We start from the raw sequence: 19,005 nt of genomic DNA, 5'->3' as shown, positions 1-19,005 counted from the left end.
TATGGACAGTAGATGGTGAAATCCCTAAATTCCTTGCAATAGCTCGTTGAGAAACGTTGTTCTTAAACTGTTCGACAAGTTGCTCACGCATTTGTTCACAAAGTGGTGATCCTCGCCCCATCCTTGTTTGTGAATGACTGAGCATTTCATGGAAGCTGCTTTTATATCCAATCATGACACCCACCTGTTCCCAATTAGCCTGTTCCAAATAAGTGTTTGATGAGTATTCCTCAACTTTCTTGTTGGGTATCTTGTCTTTGCAGTCTATTTAATTGAATATAAATGGAAAATAATTTGCAAATCATTGTATTCTGTTTTTATTTACGATTTACACAAAGTGCCAACTTCACTGGTTTTGGGTTTTGTATTATGTCATCTAAATTTGAACATATACAGCTGGTTTGTACAACTAACAGCCCGCGGCCCACCAAAGCTTTTCATTTGGCCAAAATAGGCTTGATAAAACCATTCAAGCTAGGGTCTCTCACGTATGCAGTACTCCCACAACCTCGCAGGGGGCAATAATGTGGCAAATGTGTCACAATTACTACATTTACACTGCGGGCCAAAGTGGCCCAAATCTGATTTTTTTTCAATAGGATTTTTTTCAGCTGACTATTCGTACTGCAAGTGAAATGTGATCTTCTTTAGACTCCAGTGTAAATGCGTACAGGCCCCCAATGTGGCCTCGACGTCATTTGCACCGAAACCGGATGTTGTGATTAAATATTTCATTCCGTTGGCGACTGCGTCTTTCCCCACGCACACGAGTGATGTAGCTCGCCCAAAGCCGACAAAAAAGTCACATACGGGTCTGCATTGCGTTTAGACTGAAGTCACATTTGAAAAGATCAGATTCTAATCAGATTCGGATTACTTCCTGATGTGACCTGAATCTGATGGCAAAAAAAATCAGGTTTAAAGCACTTTGGAAAGTTTAGACTGGGGGAAAAAAAATCGATCTGTGTCACTTGAGGGCAAAAAAATAGGATTCAGTGTGGAGTGTAAACGGGGCCAAAGAAGCAGCAGTGGGGTGAGTAAAAGAAGACTACTCAAAAAGTGACACTGTCTAAATTAATTGCGAAAATCAAACTTCTTGTTCTGCCCCGAGCCACTGTCATTGTTTCCTGTTGGACCTTTTAAGCAATGGACACGCTGTTCCAGACCAGCAACAACGGTACAAATTCACAAAACTTGGTCAAATCTTTGTAAGTAGATATTGTGAATCAAAATATCTAGTTTGTGTTGTATTGAAATTGCTGATTCTGTGATGTCTTTTGTATTTGTGGTTGAGTTATTTGTCTGAGAGTAACTCTCTGGCGAGCAAAGCTCGTTGAATAAATGTAGCGCTAAATTTGACCAGTATGGGGCGATAACGCTACACTTTAGGTTTAATTGTGTTGACCCACATTCATGTTTGCTGTGGATGTTGTCTAATTCCTATATGCGTAAACATCTGTAGATTATTGTGTGACTGTATTAACACTAAAATATCCACTATACTTTAAGAAACACACAATTGACAATATTATGTAAAATACACAATGGACGTTATACTTTTGTAATGTTTCTATTTTTTATATGTCTTACAAACCTAAATGAAGAAAGATGTGTAAAAGAATAAAACTAAAGAAGGAAAATAATTCAATCTTTAACAAAACTTCTGGAGCTTCTATTTCTTCAGGTCGTTAACTATCTGCTGCACGCGCTAGAATCGAGTAGCGAGGGCAGAATAATTAATTTATTGACAGTGCAGAGTGAAAGCCGATGTGTTTACTTTGCAATCAAAGGAATATAACCTGCGGAGGCTCTTTCTGACAAAATATTCACATTTTGATGTCCGGCCCCTGAGCCCTTGGGCTCTTGAAACTGCGGCCCTCTTCACTATGTGGTTGAACAGTCCTGATATATGCAATTGACCATCATCCTAAACATATTGTGTATGACCTTAAAGTCTCCCCTGTAGTTCAAAGTAATAATTTGTTTTGGTATTTACAGCGCTCGCTAAGAGAAAAGTTTGAAAAACTTTCAAGTGGCTTCAAGCACAACATTTTTTGCGCATTTCATGTTGTTTTACTCAGCAGCATGTTCAGATTACAGTTAATCCTCAATGCGGCAGCTCGACTGCTGACAGGAGCTCAGCGGAGTCATCATATCAACTCTATTTAAGCTTCACTGAACTACTTTGCAGTTTAATAGCCTAAAAAAAGAGTTGTTACCCCAAATGCTCCAATATTACTGTGTTTATCATGTATAATATCTCCGGTCAAAAATGCACCTTTACTAGGCAGCATTACAATTCACACCTGTAGGATGTGCCCTGGAGCAAATCATCTAACTGTTCCCCACTTGCACATTTATGCTTTCAATCTTTTATACTTGCATCTGGCTTCTGTTTTGTTTAGTTTCAATTTGTATTTGAATTATTATTTTTTTTTGTTGGCTCAAGTGACAAGATTCTGCTGTAGAAAATACACAATGGGGACACGCGACAGGCAAACAAACACAAACAGAGCCAAAAGGAGATATGGAAGTGGAAGATTGATTCTGTGCAGAAATGCATCCATCACCCAAAACAACTGTTCTAGTGTGTGTTGTGTGTGTGTGTGTGTGTGTGTGTGTGTGTGTGTGTGTGTGTGTGTGTGTGTGTGTGTGTGTGTGTGTGAGTGAGTGTGTGTGTGTGTGTGTGCCAGAAAAAAACTGTGGAATTATCCACCAAAAGAAAGGACGTCAAAAAGCAAGTGACAATCTCTCATGGCTGAACAGTACACACTGCGCTGAACCACCTCTTAAATAATGACGTGCTGCTTATATTGCCATGATATGCCTCCACGTGTGAATTACAATGATTGGCAAGAGAAATGCAATTTGTAATCATTAAAATTAAATAAAAGTGACCAAGTACAAATGTTGTCTAAATTGATAAGATGATACATTAATATGATAAAACGTTAAAGTGTTGTCCTTATAAGTTTTGAATTCATTTATTAGAAACTATCTTTTATTCCACTAGCTTTTAATTATGGCAATATAAACAATAACACACATCAGTATTTAATTAATTTATCGTTATTTAAAAAAGCAGTTTGATTCATTTTAAATGTGTATCTTTAATTTTTTGTGTATTTAAATTGCTTAATGTAATTAATTTAAATTTTTCACTTTTTTCAACTACCGGTACTATTTTTTCCAACTTTTATTTAGTAATATCTTATTTATTGCTTCACATTCTCTATTTGTGTCCGCATTAGAAAATGGTAACACTTAAGCACAGGAAGTAAAACAATACATGAGACAGAGAAGGGCTCGGATTAAATAAGATCCGCTTCTTAATGTAGAAAATTGCAAGTGCATACATGATGCGTTTTATTGTGTCTTGTTAAACATGCCTCAATTGAATTGACTGCAAAGACAGGATACTTAACGTTCGAGCTGGTAAACTTTGTTGTTTTTTGCAAATATTAGCTCAGTTGGAATTTGATGCCTGCAACATGTTTCAAAAAAGCTGGCACAAGTGGCAAAAAAGACTGAGAAAGTTGAGGGATGGTCATCAAACACTTATTTAGAACATTCCACAGGTGAACAGGCTAATTGGGAACAGGTGGGTGCCATGATTGGGTATAAAAGCAGCTTCCATGAAATGCTCAGTCATTCACAAACAAGGATGGGGCAAGGGTCACCACTTTGTGAACAAATGCGTGAGCAAATTGTTCAACAGTTTAAGAACAACATTTCTCAACGAGCTATTGCAAGGCATTTAGGGATTTCACCATCCGTAACATCATAAAAAGGTTCAGAGAATCTGGATAAATCACTGCACGTAAGCGGCAAGGCCATGACCTTCAATCCCTCAGGCGGTACTGCATCAAAAAGCGACATCAGTGTGTAAAATATATCACCACAGGGACCCAGGAAGACTTAAGAAAACCACTGTCAGTAACAACAGTTCGTCGCTTCAACTGTAAGTGCAAGTTATAACTTTACAATGCAAAGCCATTTATCAACAACACCCAGAAACGACGCTGACTTCGCTGGGCCCGAGCTCATCTAAGTTGGACTGATGCAAAGTGGAAGAGTGTTCTGTGGTCTGACGAGTCCCCATCTCAAATTTTTTTTGGGAAACTGTGGATGTCGTGTCCTCCGAACCAAAGAGGAAAAGAACGATCCGGACTGTTATAGGCGCAAAGTTCAAAATCCGGCATCTGTGATGGTGTGGGGGTGTATTAGTGCCCAAAGCATGGGTAACTTACACGTCTGTGGAGGCACCATTAATGCTGTGATTGCCAGAACCTGTATGTACATACAGGTTTTGGAGCAACATATGTTGGCATCCAAGCAATGTCTTTTTCATGGACGCCCCTGCTTATTTCAGCAAGACAATGCAAAGCCACATTCTGCACGTGTTACAACAGCGTGGCTTCGTAGTAAAGGAGCACGGGTACTACACTGGCCTGCCTGTAGTCCAGACCTGTCTCCAATTGAAAATGTGTAGCAAATTAGAAAGCGTAAAATACCACAATGGAGACCCCAGACTGGTGAACAACTTAAGCTGTACATCAAGCAAGAATTGGAAATAATTCCACCTGAAAAGCTTCAAAAATTGGTCTCCTCAGTTCCCAAACGTTTGCAGAGTGTTGTTAAAAAAGAAAAGGCCATGTAACACAGTGGTAAAAATGCCCCTGTGCCAACTTTTTTGCTATGTGTTGCTGCCAATAAATTCTAAGTTAATGATTATTTGCAAAAAAAAATGTTTCTTGGTTCGAACATTAAGTATCTTGTCTTTGCAGTCTATTCAATTGAATGTAAGTTGAAATGGATTTGCAAATCATTGTATTCTGTTTTTATTTACGATTTACACAACGTGCCAACTTCTCTGGTTTTGGGTTTTGTAAATTGTGTTTATATTATCTTTTGATTCAACAGAAGAGAGAATAAAACAATAGAATCTTATAAAATGAAAAAGGTTAATTGTCTCAAGTAGAGGAGCGTAATATGACTTACTGTTGGTTTTGAGTCGGGTTGGTTCGCTGTTACGGCTTCCCGCCTGATTGATAGCCTTGACGAAGAAGACATAGCGTGTGCCACTCTGCAGCCCGTGGACTGTGTAGTGATTCTGCTTGATGTTCGGCACAATCATCCAGCTGTCGGCCGAGTTGTACAAACCTGGCACACACACACACACACACACACACACACACACACACACACACACACACACACACACACACACACACACACACACACACACACACACACACACACACACACACACACACACACACACACACACACACACACACACACACACACACACACACACACACACAGGTGAGTAAATGTCATATGTTTATAACTGAGGTTAAGCACATTAGTCCAAAGGAGGACACTCTCTTTGAATTTACCAGCACATAACAACATTCTCCCCCAGGTCTAACCAGACCTGTGTGTTGTCCCACCCAACACCGAGTGAGTCATCACACCGGGTTAAAAGCTAGGAGAAGCCACAGCCTCAGGTGTTATGCAACATTTATGTGCCGCTGTCCCGTTACCTTTCCATCAGCTTTAATATAGCATGCAACCCCCGGAGACCACGTTGCTCGCTCATTAGCGCAACTCTAGAAGGTCTGAGCAACAGGAGAGATGCGCTGCGGGGATGTGTGCATTAAGCGCCGGGGGGAAAATGACTGTGATAGTTTGTCTTGTTCAAACGTCTGGAAACCGAGGCCATGCGGACATTAGTTTTTGGAGGCGGTTCTTTTTTAATGACATCACGTGGACCAATCGTGGTGTTGCGTTAGGATATAGCCAGCTCTAAGAATAGTTATCTATTAGTACACGCTAGCATTAATGAAATGTCACAGTCCATAAATGCAATTAAATAAACTCCAGGTGACTATCGTAAATTCTGGACAATAAGCTGCTATTTAATTCCTATGCTTTGTACCCTGCGGCTTATAAAACGGTGCGGCTAATTTCTGTGTTTTTTTTTCTCTGACGGTCATAGAGAAAATAGTTTTTATTAAACACATGCAAAGACACATAGAAGGTGTGTTATTGTTTGTGCTATGGCGCCATATTTTGGATTAGCTAGGTGAACGCCTAAAAGTGTTTCCTGCGGTTTAAAGCTTTGAACCGGATATAGAAGTTATGTTCCGTCTTCTAGCCGCCCATAGCTTTTCTACGAGTATGAATTCTTTATTCATCACTCCAGGCAACGTTTGCAAGTTTTACAATATAACTAAAACAATTCTTACCTACTAAACCGTCCCATGTGTGATGTATGTAGGAGCGTTTTCATGCATATTTGTACGTGCTATCATAATGTAATGACACTAGCGTTGTTAGCGTTAGCTAATATGCTAACACGTTTACGAGTGTAGTATTATTATTAGAACTATTTACTTACAATGGCATTCTTGTTGTATTGTTTCAGTTTCACAAATTCCTCAGTAAATTCAATAAAATGTCACCGTGGAGTTATTGTGTCTTTTTAGCTGATTGGAGAGCTAGCTTCCGCAGCTAGTGGGTCCATGACGATGACTTCTGTTTTGTTTGATCAGCCGTTTTACTGCCGTGTTACAGACACCGTTTGGAAACAAATAAGGTATGTAAATAAACTCATTTCACAATGTACAGTCGCAATCAAAAGTTTACATACACTTGTAAAGAACATAATGTCATGGCTGTCTTGAGTTTCCAATAATTTCTACAACTCTTATTTTTTTTGTGATAGAGTGATTGGAGCACATACTTATTTGTCACAAACAACATTCATGAAGTTTGGTTCTTTAATGAATTTATTATGGGTCTACTGAAAATGTGACTAAATCTGCTGGGTCAAAAGTATACATACAGCAATGTTAATATTTGGTTACATGTCCCTTGGCAAGTTTCACTGCCATAAGGCACTTTTGGTAGCCATCCACAAGCTTCTGGCAAGCTTCTGGTTGCATTTTTTTTACCACTTCTCTTGACAAAATTGGTGCAGTTCAGCTAAATTTGTTGGTTTTCTGACATGGACTTGTTTCTTCAGCATTGTCCACACGTTTAAGTCAGAACTTTGGGAAGGCCATTCTAAAACCTTAATTATAGCCTGATTTAGCTATTCTTTTACCACTTTTGACGTGTGTTTGGGGTCATTGTTCTGTTGGAACACCCAACTGCACCCAAGACCCAACCTCTGGGCTGATTATTTTAGGTTGTCCTGAAGAATTTGGAGGTAATATTTATTTTGCATTGTCCCAAGTACTCTCTGTAAAGCAACAGTTCCATTGGCATCAAAACAGGCCCAGAGCATAATACTACCACCACCATTCTTGACGGTAGGATGGTGTTCCTGGGATTAAAAGCCTCACCTTTTCTCCTCCAAACATATTGCTGGGTCCACCTGCGTCACTATTTCTGTGTATTACATACATTTTACCTACACTTCGCCTGCCATCTCTACAACCAGCAAGACTACGCCAAAACGTAACATTTTGCATGGTTATACAGTATATATCTACTTGCTCATATTGTGCTGGAACTTGAGTATATGCTTTGCTCTATTGTGTGTAAATGTGAGTTGAATGGTAAATGGTAAATCGACTATTGAGCATTTTGGGTTATCCATCTTAAAATGGAACATTTTAGCTTCATAATTACATGAAGTAAAAGTTATAAAACTAGTTTTGGCGAGACAGTACACCCCCACCAGGTGCCTGCGGCAAATAGGAGTGCAAAAATGGATGTACAGTGACGTGTACATTATTTTTAAACTCAGCACATGTTAACAAAAAGCTCAGAAAACATTGAGTTGATTTCCCCCAATAACGCAGGACTTCGAATATTGCGCACTCATACATTGCGATGTTGATACTCAAACAATGTATTGAGCATCCCTACAATAAAAAAGTGAGTACAAAACTCAAAACTAGTGAAGTTGGCAGTTGTACAAATCATAAATAAAAACAAAATACAATTATTTGCAAACCCTTTTCAACCTATACTCAATTGAATGACAAGATACTTAACGTTCGAACTGGAATTTGGAATTTGATGCCTGCAACATGTTTCAAAAAAGCTGGCACAAGTGGCAAAAAAGACTGAGAAAGTTGAGGAATGCTCGTCAAACATTTATTTGGAACATCCCACAGGTGCCATGATTGGGTACAAAAGCAGCTTCCATGAAATGCTCAGTCATTCACAAACAATTTGTGAACAAATGCGTGAGCAAATTGTCCAACAGTTTAAGAACAACATTTCTCAACCAGCTATTGCACGGAATTTAGCGATTTCACCATCTACCGTCCGTTATATCATCAAAAGGTTCAAATAATCTGGAGAAAGCGATGATATAACGGACCTTCGATCCCTCAGGCATCAAAAAGCGACATCAGTGTGTAAAGGATATTACCACATGGGCTCAGGAACACTTCAAAAAACCACTGTCAGTAACTACAGTTCGTTGCTACATCTGTAAGTGCAAGTTAAAACTCTACTATGCAAAGCGAACGCCATTTATCAACAACACCCAGAAATGCTGCTGGCTTCGCTGGGCCCAGTTAATCTAAGATGGACTGATGCAAAGTGGAAAAGTGTTCTGTGGTCTGAAGAGTCCACATTTCAAATTGTTTTTGGAAACTGTGGACGTCGTGTCCTCCGGACCAAAGAGGTAAAGAACCATCCGGATTATTATAGGCGGCAAGTTACCCTGAGCCAACTTTTTTGCAATGTGTTGCTGCCATTAAATTCCAAGTTAATGATTATTTGCAAAAAAATAAAAAAATGTTTCTCAGTTCGAACATTGAATATGTTGTCTTTGCAGTCAATTCAATTGAATATAAGTTGAAAAGGATTTGCAAATCACTGTATTCTGTTTTTATTAAGAATTACACAACGTGCCAACTTCACTGGTTTTGGGTTTTGTACATTTCATTTGCACGAAGCAACACGTGACGGACTGAACAAAGTGGCCTCACAGCAGTGATTAAGCTTTGTGGCTTCAAGTGAAAAGTAGAATAGCAGTTCCTCCCAAAATCTTTCCCTACGGTGCCAATCCGGAACTCTGGGAACATTACCGGCTTGAAACGGGAGGCAATGAATAATTGAGCGAGGTGGCAACAGCATACATACATAAGTAATAGCGGAGAGATCTCTTGTAAATATAAATACTTCACAGGACGCAAATAAGGCCATTAAATGTGAGGCGCTTTTAAGAATGCATGAGGGAGGAGAACTCTCAAATGGATAGATAGAGATAGTGATGTAAAGGGTAGTAACCAGACCCAAAAATAAGGAGATATTGAGGTTTAGTTGCCGTCGAATCAACTGTCGTGATGGTGTTTTGGTTATGTCAATTTTTTTACTTATGTCAATTCTGGACCATAAGCCACTACTTTTTTCCTGCGTCTTATAAAAAAGGTGCGGCTAATTTGGGGATTTTTCTTCATTGACGGCCGGCTATAAAATAAATAACAACAAGCAAACAGACTAAATAGGTGTGTTATTGTTTATACTATGGTAGCATCTTTTGGACGAGCTTGCTCACTGCATTGTTCTTCCGTTTATTTTTTTTCCCACCTACCGGAAGTAAAATTGCCGTTCAGTTTTCTAGCCGTCCATAGCGTTACTACTCGTATTTATACTTCATTTATCACTCCAAGCAACGTTCTTAAATTTTACAGCATAACTATAAAAAAAAAGTATTTACTAAACCGTCACATGTGTGATGTCTGTAGGAGAGTTTTTATGCACATTTGTATGTGCTATGGTAATGTAATGAAGCTAGCATTGTTAGCCTTAGCTAATATGCTAACACGTTTACAAGTGTCTGTGTTAGTATTATTAACTTACAATGGCATTCTTTTTCTATTGTGTCAGTTTTGTAAATTCACCAAGATGTCACCATGGAGTTGAGTCCGTTTAGCTGACTGGAGAGCTAGCTTGCGCAGCTAGTGTGTCCATGATGATGACTGAGTGTCAACACTAAACAGATGACCTTTATAGCTTTTAATGTCTGTTGCTGTATAAACTTGGAGAAACTATTAGGCATGAGAAGCGGACCTGAAAATATTGGAATAAATAATAGATGAGAATGATGTTTTTGTTGTTGAGAGACCTAGCATAGAGAAATTAGCGTGTGCTTACTTTTAACATCTCATATTGATCTCCTTCGACAATTGGCGAGTATTTACCCACATAACACTCCTTTGAGGGTTTAAGTTGATATAGTTGTGCAAGTGTTTGTGGCATTTCAGCATCTTCTGACACTGACTTATCCCAGATTTTTGACTTTCACATTATCATTCCATTCACCGCCATGTTTACAAACGCTTTCCTCTTCGATGGCTCCACATCCGCGTCGTAAACACTTTATACATGTCCATCCACCGGCTTCAAGCATGCATCAAATTGATCGTTCTGGAGACACAAACCTTTGGACTTGCACTTATCCATCTTATGCAACTAATTTGGCTTAGCTGTGGGCTTTCCTTTGGTTTTCTCCACTGCTATGCTAAGCTGAAATTCCGACTGGGGCAGCGCAGGTAGCCTACTTGGGTTACGTTTTGTAGTTAAGTAAGTAAGTACATTTTATTTATAAAGCGCTTGTCACAGATAAAATCACAAAGCGCTGTACAAATCATAGGTGAATTAAAACAACAATTCAACTAATACAACAGGGGCAAAATCATAAAAAGTATTAAAAAGTGGATTAAAAATTATAGTTAAAAGGTGCATTAACTTAAAGCTTTACTAAAAAGAGAAGTCCTCAAATGTTTCTTAAAAGTGTCAACACAGTCAAGATCACGGAGGGACTGGTGGAAGTTGTTCCAGAGTCTGGGGGCTATAGCCTGGAATGCCAGGTCTCCACGGATTTTAAAATGGGTTTTTGGGATCTTTAGGAGGCCTGAAGTGTAGGGGCACAATGTTATACGGTCCTCAAAAATCGTAACATTTAAAAGCAATTAATGCATGTTTTCAATAAAAGCAATGTTAAAGGATTTTTCAAATCTTTAGAAATCATTTAAGACCTTTTATGAGATTTTAGGAGAATTTTAGATATTTTAAGGCCTTAAATTCAATTTGTTGGATTTGAGACTTTTTAAGACCCATCCTGTGCCCTGCTTGAAAGATGAAATAAAGAGGTTTCTGATATCAGCTGTGGAGCTTTACAAAGAAGTGTGTCTTAGACAGACATCAGCGGCATGTCCTTGATGACGCAACATTGAGTCAATTGCCATATTGTATGAGTGGATTAGCATAATCTTGTGTGCGACACAAATAATTGGTGTCCCTGCAGGGGAATAGAAAGGTTTAAGATTTAGACGGTTGTGTTTGTGTTGATTTGTCCATTGTTTCGATCGATCAATCAAATGTTGTTCTGCTTCTCTGCTACACGTATAACTCATAAGTATTCTAATACGTACTCGTATTCACCTGTAGACCCACTGGAGCACGGGACCATGAATACATATTCATAGAAAAAAGACAGCTGACAAAGGGACTCAGCAGTCCTCTGTACTCCACCTTGTTAATAAAAAAGGTTGGCCTCCCAGTACGGCATTTAAATGGAGTCATGTGTTAGCAGGACAACACACTAATGACTGTACATGGTATACAAGATGGCGGCTGATACGAGAAGCACCACGGAGAACCGAGACTGGACGACCTCTAATGGGTGTATTAATAATTAAATAGTTTTTGCATACATTCACTGTACATATACACATATATACATACATACATATACACATACTGTACATATACATGCATACACTCATGCATATTATCAAGTTTCATCAAACATATATTAACGTTGTTGCCCTAGGGGAAACTGGGTAACAAAGCTTAACCTATGTTTGCTATAACAATCTACAAGGTTAATATAGTTTGCTTCTCTTTCTTCCCCTCCATTTGTCTGTTTTCTTTTGTAATTCAAGTTATCATTACATATATGTATTGTTGCATCTGAAACAATTGTATTGTTGATAATAGAGGTAATTATTGTTATGATTCATTATCAATGGTGCTTTTTCTATTGGTATTTGTATTGCTCCATTTGTAGTGTAATAATGTTCATTCTCATTTCTGTGTTATTAATATTTACTTTACTAACTGCTTCTTTGGTATCACTGTTACTATCATATTTCTACATATCCTTTTTTCTGGCACTATAGAGAGCCTACTGACCAACAGAATCTCTGTCTGCAATGCCTCAGATTGGAAGTCTCTCCAGAGAGTGGTAAAGACGGCGGAAAAGATCATCAGGACTCCTCTTCCTCCTATCCAGGAGATCGCAAAAAGCCGCTGCCTAACCAGGGCTCAGAAAATCTGCAATGACTCCTCCCACCCCCACCAGGGACTGTTTTCACTGCTGGACTCTAGAAAGAGGTTTCGCAGCCTCCGAAGCAGAACCTGCAGGTTCTGTAACAGCTTCTTCCCTCAGGCCGTAAGGCTCTTGAACGCATCATAATTAAATTATCCCCTCAACTCCCCCCAAAATGGATTAACTCGCTGGAATAAAAAAGACAATATAACCTACATCCATAAACGTGGACGCATGTGAAAAAGTGCAATATATTTATCTATACAGTAACCTATTTATTTATTTATATATGCACCTTATTGCTTTTTTATCCTGCACTACCATGAGCTTATGTAACAAAATGTTGTTCTTATTTGTACTGTAAAGTTCAAATTTGAATGACAATAAAAAGGAAGTCTAAGTCTAAGTCTATCAAACATTGTCTAAGTCAGGGGTCACCAACCTTTTTGAAACCAAGGGCTACTTCTTGGGTACTGATTAATGCGAAGGGCTACCAGTTTGATACACACTTAAATAAATTGCCAGAAGTAGCCAATTTGCTCAATTTACCTTTAACTCTGTTATTATTAATAATTAATTATATTTATCTTTGTGGAAACACTGATCATCCTAATGATTTCTCACAATAAATATATATAGAAACAGATAAATATCAATATGCAACACTTTATTTTTATATTTTCTTCTAAGTGCACATTTTTCAAATTGAACATTTTCAAATGATCACTTCTAAGACAGTCTTGTGAAATCACAATATCCCATTTTAACTAGCTAGCCACTAACATTTTTTAACAAATCATGAATTACTTTGCACCATGTTTGTACAAATAATAACTCATGTAAAATACAAAAGTAAACTCTCAAATTTTTAAATCATGTCACACTTTGAACTGGACACCAAATCTGTTATCTGTTTCTTTGTCAGTTAGTGGGAAGCCTGGCATTGCATGCTGTTAACTAGTGTGTTGTACTCTGGTGTGTAACTTGACACTGCAACTCTGAGTGAGTCTTGCAGATGTGCATCAGTGAGGCGTGTTCTGTGTTTGTTCTTGATGAAGTTCATGTCAGAAAAGGCTGATTCACAAAGATAAGATTTTTCCTCATTGTTTGCGGAACCTTCTTAATCTTTTGGACATATTTTCACAGCAATCTGGCCTTAAGCTTAATTATGATAAATGTAAAATGTCAAGGATCGGAAATCTAAAGGGAACGTCCTTTCGAATGGAATGCAAAGTGCCTGTTTTGTGGACAGATGGACCAGTTAACATACTTGGTGTTGTTGTCCCAGAAAATCTGGAAGATCTAGGCTCAGTAAATTATGATAATCGACTAAGAAAGCTGGACAAAATTATGCAATTATGGAAAGGGAAATCCCTAACCTTGTATGGTAAAATGTCTATTGTCAACTCGTTAATTATTCCTCAATTTATTTATTAGTTTTTGTCATTACCAGCTCCATCACAAAACTTTTTTAAGATTTATGAGCGGAGGGTCTTCGATTTTGTCTGGAACGGCAAACCAGAAAAGATTAAAAGAAAGGTTTTGTACAAAGAGTATGAATATGGGGGCCTGGAACTTCTCAACCTTGAAGCTATGTGTCTGTCTTTAAAAGCATCAATTGTTCCAAAGATGTATTTAAACATTGAGTGGTACACAAATGTCCTGTTGGACAAAAAACATGTACTGTATCAAAAGAAATTGTATCCTTTTTTACAAGTGATCCCCTCCCAGAGAGTCTGCTGGGTAACATGGTGGGGTTCATAAAGGAAACAATCCACTCATAGTGGTGTTTTCAATGTTATGTGCCAGAAAAAAGAGACGATATTTTGCAGCAGTTAATATGGATTAACTCTAATATTGTAATAGATAGAAAGCCTTTCTTTTGGAAAAATATGTTTGAAAGAGGAATCATTTTTGTCAATGATATTATCAATGAGAATGGTAAAATTATGAAGTATGATGAATTTAGAGCTATGTATGGTGATGCTTGCTCAAGCTTTTCATTTTATCAACTAACTGGAGTAATTGGGAAAAGATGGAAACAAATAATTAATGATGGAACTACTAAATTATTAGTTTGTAAACCTCTAATAAGAAATTCTAGTTGGCAAAAAGGAACTAAAATAAATAGAAAAATATATCATTTTTATTTAATAAAGAAATCTTTGAAGGCTGCCTCATACAACACAAATGGAAAATGGGAGGACTTTTTTGACTGCCCGTTGCCATGGGATGCCATATTCAAACTAATCTATAAAACCACTATCGATGTGCAAAATCGTTATTTTCAAATTAAAATTATTTATAACTTCTTACCCACAGGGAAAATGTTAAAATTATGGAATATGACATAGTCAGATGATTGCCGATTTTGTTGTCAGGAGCCTGAATCCACCCTGCATTTGTTTTGGTATTGTCATATTGTGTCTTTGTTTTGGGTGTAAGTTGAAAACATGTGTTTAAGGATTGGTGTGTTTATGAAGCTTAATGTGGTTTCTGTTATTTTAGGAGAGTTCATTGACAATCATGATTTAGTCAATTTAATTATAGTACTCGGTAAAATGTTTATTTTTAAGGCCAAAAACAGATATTCACTTAGCATTACTTTCTTTAAAACATTTATTCAGTATTTTCTAATTTTAGAAAGTTACATGGTTGAAAACGATAATGATGCCAAAAAACATTAAAAAAAAGATGAGAAGTCCTCAAAGGCTTATTTTGAAAGTATAATTATGTTTATAGATTATATGATATCTGTTGTTGTGTTCCCTAATTTGAGTGACCTGGACATAATCTGGACTGTACATAAATGCTTATTTTGAAAATGTAATTTTGTTTATAAATTAGATGCAATCTGTGTTGTTCCCTAATTTTTTTCTGTGTACATGAATGAAGGTGTGTGTTGCTGAGTCCGACTTGGACATTATCTGGACTGGGCCTGGTTTTAAAAACCCTTTAAACAAATCTAATTTCATTGACAACCTGGTCTGTTGAAGATAAGGCCCTTTTTAAAAAAATAAAATAAAATAAGATAAATAAATAAAAACATTTTCTTGGAAAAAAAAGAAAGTAAAACAATATAAAAATAATTACATAAAAAATAGTAATTAATGAAAATGTTAGTGGACCAGCAGCCTATACAATCATGTGTGCTTCAGGGACTGTGTCCCTTGCAGATGTGTTGTCTATGTTGTGGGAACCAGAATATTGGTAGCAGAAAGAAATAACCCCTTTTGTGTGAGTGGGTGTGGATGAGTGTGCATGGGGGAGGTTGTTTGGGTTGATGCACTGATTGAAAGTGTATCTTGTGTTTTTTCTATGTAGATGTAATTTAAAAAAAAACACACAAAAAAAAAAACATTTTTTTTTTAAATTTTTTTTTTTTAGAACAGGCCCGCGGGCGACTCATCTGGTCCTTACGGGCGACCTGGTGCCCGCGGGCACCGCGTTGGTGACCCCTGGTCTAAGTCTATCAAACATTGTACTACTTCTACACAGCTGACTGTGTAGAAGTAGTACGTTGTGCACTTGCAATACTGTCGTTGACATCAGTATATATGCAGTTAGGGTAAATTACCATGTGGTTTAAGAGTTGTGCTTTGATTTCCACTTTATCATGCACTCCAAAATATTATTAAAGCAAAAAAAATAAAAATTTAAAAACACCAACAAAGTCTTTTAATATTGCAATTTTGGATATAAATAAATGTTGAGACATTGCAGAAGATTGTCATAAAAAAATATTAGTGTGACCTTTTTATTCAGCCACACACTGTAAAATGTAACGTGAAATTTCGAAAATAACAGTTTTTCCCAATATATCGCCTGTTTTTAAAAAAAAAATATTGATGAAGCATCCTGTTTTGGCTTTTGATGAATAAACGACCCGGCTATAATTAGAGCATTCATGGTATATGAAACTACATGTACATTCATAAATGTCTTTTTTAAAGGGTTACTCACACATTTTATCTTAGCCTGGGAGAGCAAAAGGGAAACGGCAGTAAAATAAATAAAAAAATAGGATGAAAATAAGACTGTTCACCCCAAATTAGGCTCAGCAAAAAATGGATGTGACTTTGATAGCTGAAGTGAATTAATTGACTCACATTATGTTTTGCATATAGTGAATGTTTATAACCTGACTCTCACCAGATCCTTGTCGTTCGCTAAGCTCCACACAAGAATCTGGGAGTTCTCAATAGGAGATGTATTTCAGAAGGCGGGGCCTTGTAAAAAAATCATTGTATGTGATTAGATAAACCACTTGTCCGTTATCTTGAATGACGTGCTATTTAAACCACTCACATCGAAATCAACCCGTGACGCTGATGAGAGCGGCGCTGGGAAATCCGAACCCGGTCGGAAGAAGAGCCAAAACATCCTTGCCACCAATAAATGCCTTCAAAACCGTTCTCTGTTCATCTTTTAAATAATGAATATTCGATCGATGTCGCAAAACAGTTGCAATAGCAGAATCAATGTCAGCACACGATTCCTCGCTCCGTGCCGCCATTGTTGTTTGAATCAAACAGTCCCTTCGGCGCTACGTCACATCTATGAAATCCCGCCCGGCGATCCTGATTGGTTCATTATTTTTTGCTATCTGGAATGCCTTCGAGCCCAGACTTTTGTGTGGAGCTCAGCGAACTACAAGGATCTGGCGAGAGTCAGGTTAGAATGTTTATATTAATCCGGGAGAAAGCAAACTAATAATAATTTAATTAATAGGTATTTCAGTTTGGGCACATAATAACATAGGGCCTTTTAGTATTGACATTTGTATGTGGACTGGATTAGTTCTCGCGGAAGAAAAGGAAAAAAAATTGGACCTTGGTATGCAAAGATGATGGCCCTATCCGTGAGAAGAGACTACATGTTTAGCTTAATGACAACATCTAAGATACGACCGGCATCTGTTGTCTTTTCAGTCACTTACACACAAACATGCGCTCTCCTGACTTAGCACACACACACACAGACAGGAGGTAGGAATATAAAACTGATGGTTTGGCTTTTCCAAGTTAGGAGTGCCTCATTTATGACTTGACTTCCTCCAGGAACTGCAGCCGCACTGCCGTGTCACCCTTCTGTCCGGACGAGGATGCCAAGACCAGAAATACACATCATAGCCAATAACAAAAAGAAATGCTGGGACATACTGTATGGAAAAGTATGGTCAAAATAGGATATAGAAGGTTTTCTGGTCAACTTGACAGTTCAGATAATATTAGGATGAAGAGAAAAGCCATCCAGATGTTTGACTGAAAGATAAAAGAGACTCAAGAGGGTGGCAGAAAACAAGGTTCAAATTCAGGTCATATTCTATTTTAGACCTTGATTAATTAATAAGCAACTGCATGCAATTTTTATTACCTCAATCGGGGATGTTTTTTTGCCTTGATTACACGATAAATAATGCATAAATCCGATGACAAAATTCAGATACATGCATGGAGTTGCCCACTTTTGATGCAAGACATATTTCTGCTTTATCTGTGCTTCGGCATTCCATCTGCAAGGCACTTTTTGTTTTGTTGTTGATGTGCTTGCATGACCCTTCAGAGACAGTTCCCACAAGGCGGCTCAACTACTCTCCTTTGAGACTAACTGTGAGACCAGCAGAGAGAGAGAGAGAGAAGTGCTCAAGTGGAAGCGTTTAGCCACTCTGAATGTTTGCAATAGTGAAAACCTAAGTGGCAAAAGGCGGACTGAATGGCTTTCTCTCTGTCTGCTGAATCTCCCAGGACTGTGTGGATGTCTGAGTCACTGTCGAGTTGAAATGTATCCTGATGTGTCGTCCTGGCCAACAGCCACTTCACCTTTGCGGTGAGATGGAAGAAAAACATTCACAGTGGAGGATAAAGTCGGAGAGGATGAAGGCATAAAAGCACACAGGTTAAAGTGGAGAAGCACATATGTGTGTGTATGTGTGTGTGTGCGTGTGTGTGTGTGTTTGTGTGTGTGTGCAAGAGTGTGATGTATAATAAGCAAGTCATTCTCACAGCAGTGAGAGGTAATTTTGACCTCCAGTAGAAATATTATCCACTCTGACTTTCACTTTCATTCTTTTTCTACCTGAAAAGTGAGTTTAATATGCTTTTAGCCAAGATTGTGCAAACTTTATAAAAGTAAACTTTGAAATCTGGGTTACTAATTACAAAGTAACAGTTTCACTTTCCAAAAAAATCTATACAGCATATGTATATATATGTGGCAACTGTGGCACTATTCCATTTATTCCATTTATTAGCACCTAGAGTGGATCTGGGCTAGTTTTTGCCCCATCTATATATACACACACACACATATATATATATATATATATATATATATATATATATATATATATATATATATATATATATATATATATATATATATATATATATATATACATATGTTTATATATATATACATATATAGATATTCATATATATGTGTATATATATATATATATATATATATATATATATATATATATATATATATATATATATATATATATATATATACACACACACGTATATATATATATATATATATACATATGTTTATATATATACATATATAGATATTCATATATATGTACATATACTGTGTATATATATATATATATATATATATATATATATATATATATATATATATATATATATATATATATATATATATTCATATATATGTACATATACTGT

The 19,005-nt window shown here is 37.3% G+C and overlaps 1 protein-coding gene across 2 annotated transcripts in view; it reads right to left on the bottom strand.

The window, feature by feature from the left end:
- The window catches only part of mid2 (midline 2), a 236,414-nt gene that overhangs the window by 34,235 nt on the left and 183,174 nt on the right, over positions 1-19,005 (bottom strand). For both annotated transcript variants that reach the window (XM_062044400.1, XM_062044401.1), the window contains one exon: positions 5,002-5,163. In XM_062044400.1, coding sequence (XP_061900384.1) covers positions 5,002-5,163 — 162 coding nt within the window. The remainder of the gene's footprint in view (positions 1-5,001; positions 5,164-19,005) is intronic.

This window comes from Entelurus aequoreus, linkage group LG04 (assembly GCF_033978785.1).
Source record: "Entelurus aequoreus isolate RoL-2023_Sb linkage group LG04, RoL_Eaeq_v1.1, whole genome shotgun sequence".
Classification (NCBI taxonomy): Eukaryota; Metazoa; Chordata; class Actinopteri; order Syngnathiformes; family Syngnathidae; genus Entelurus; species Entelurus aequoreus.
This window is presented reverse-complemented; position numbering and strand designations above follow the sequence as displayed.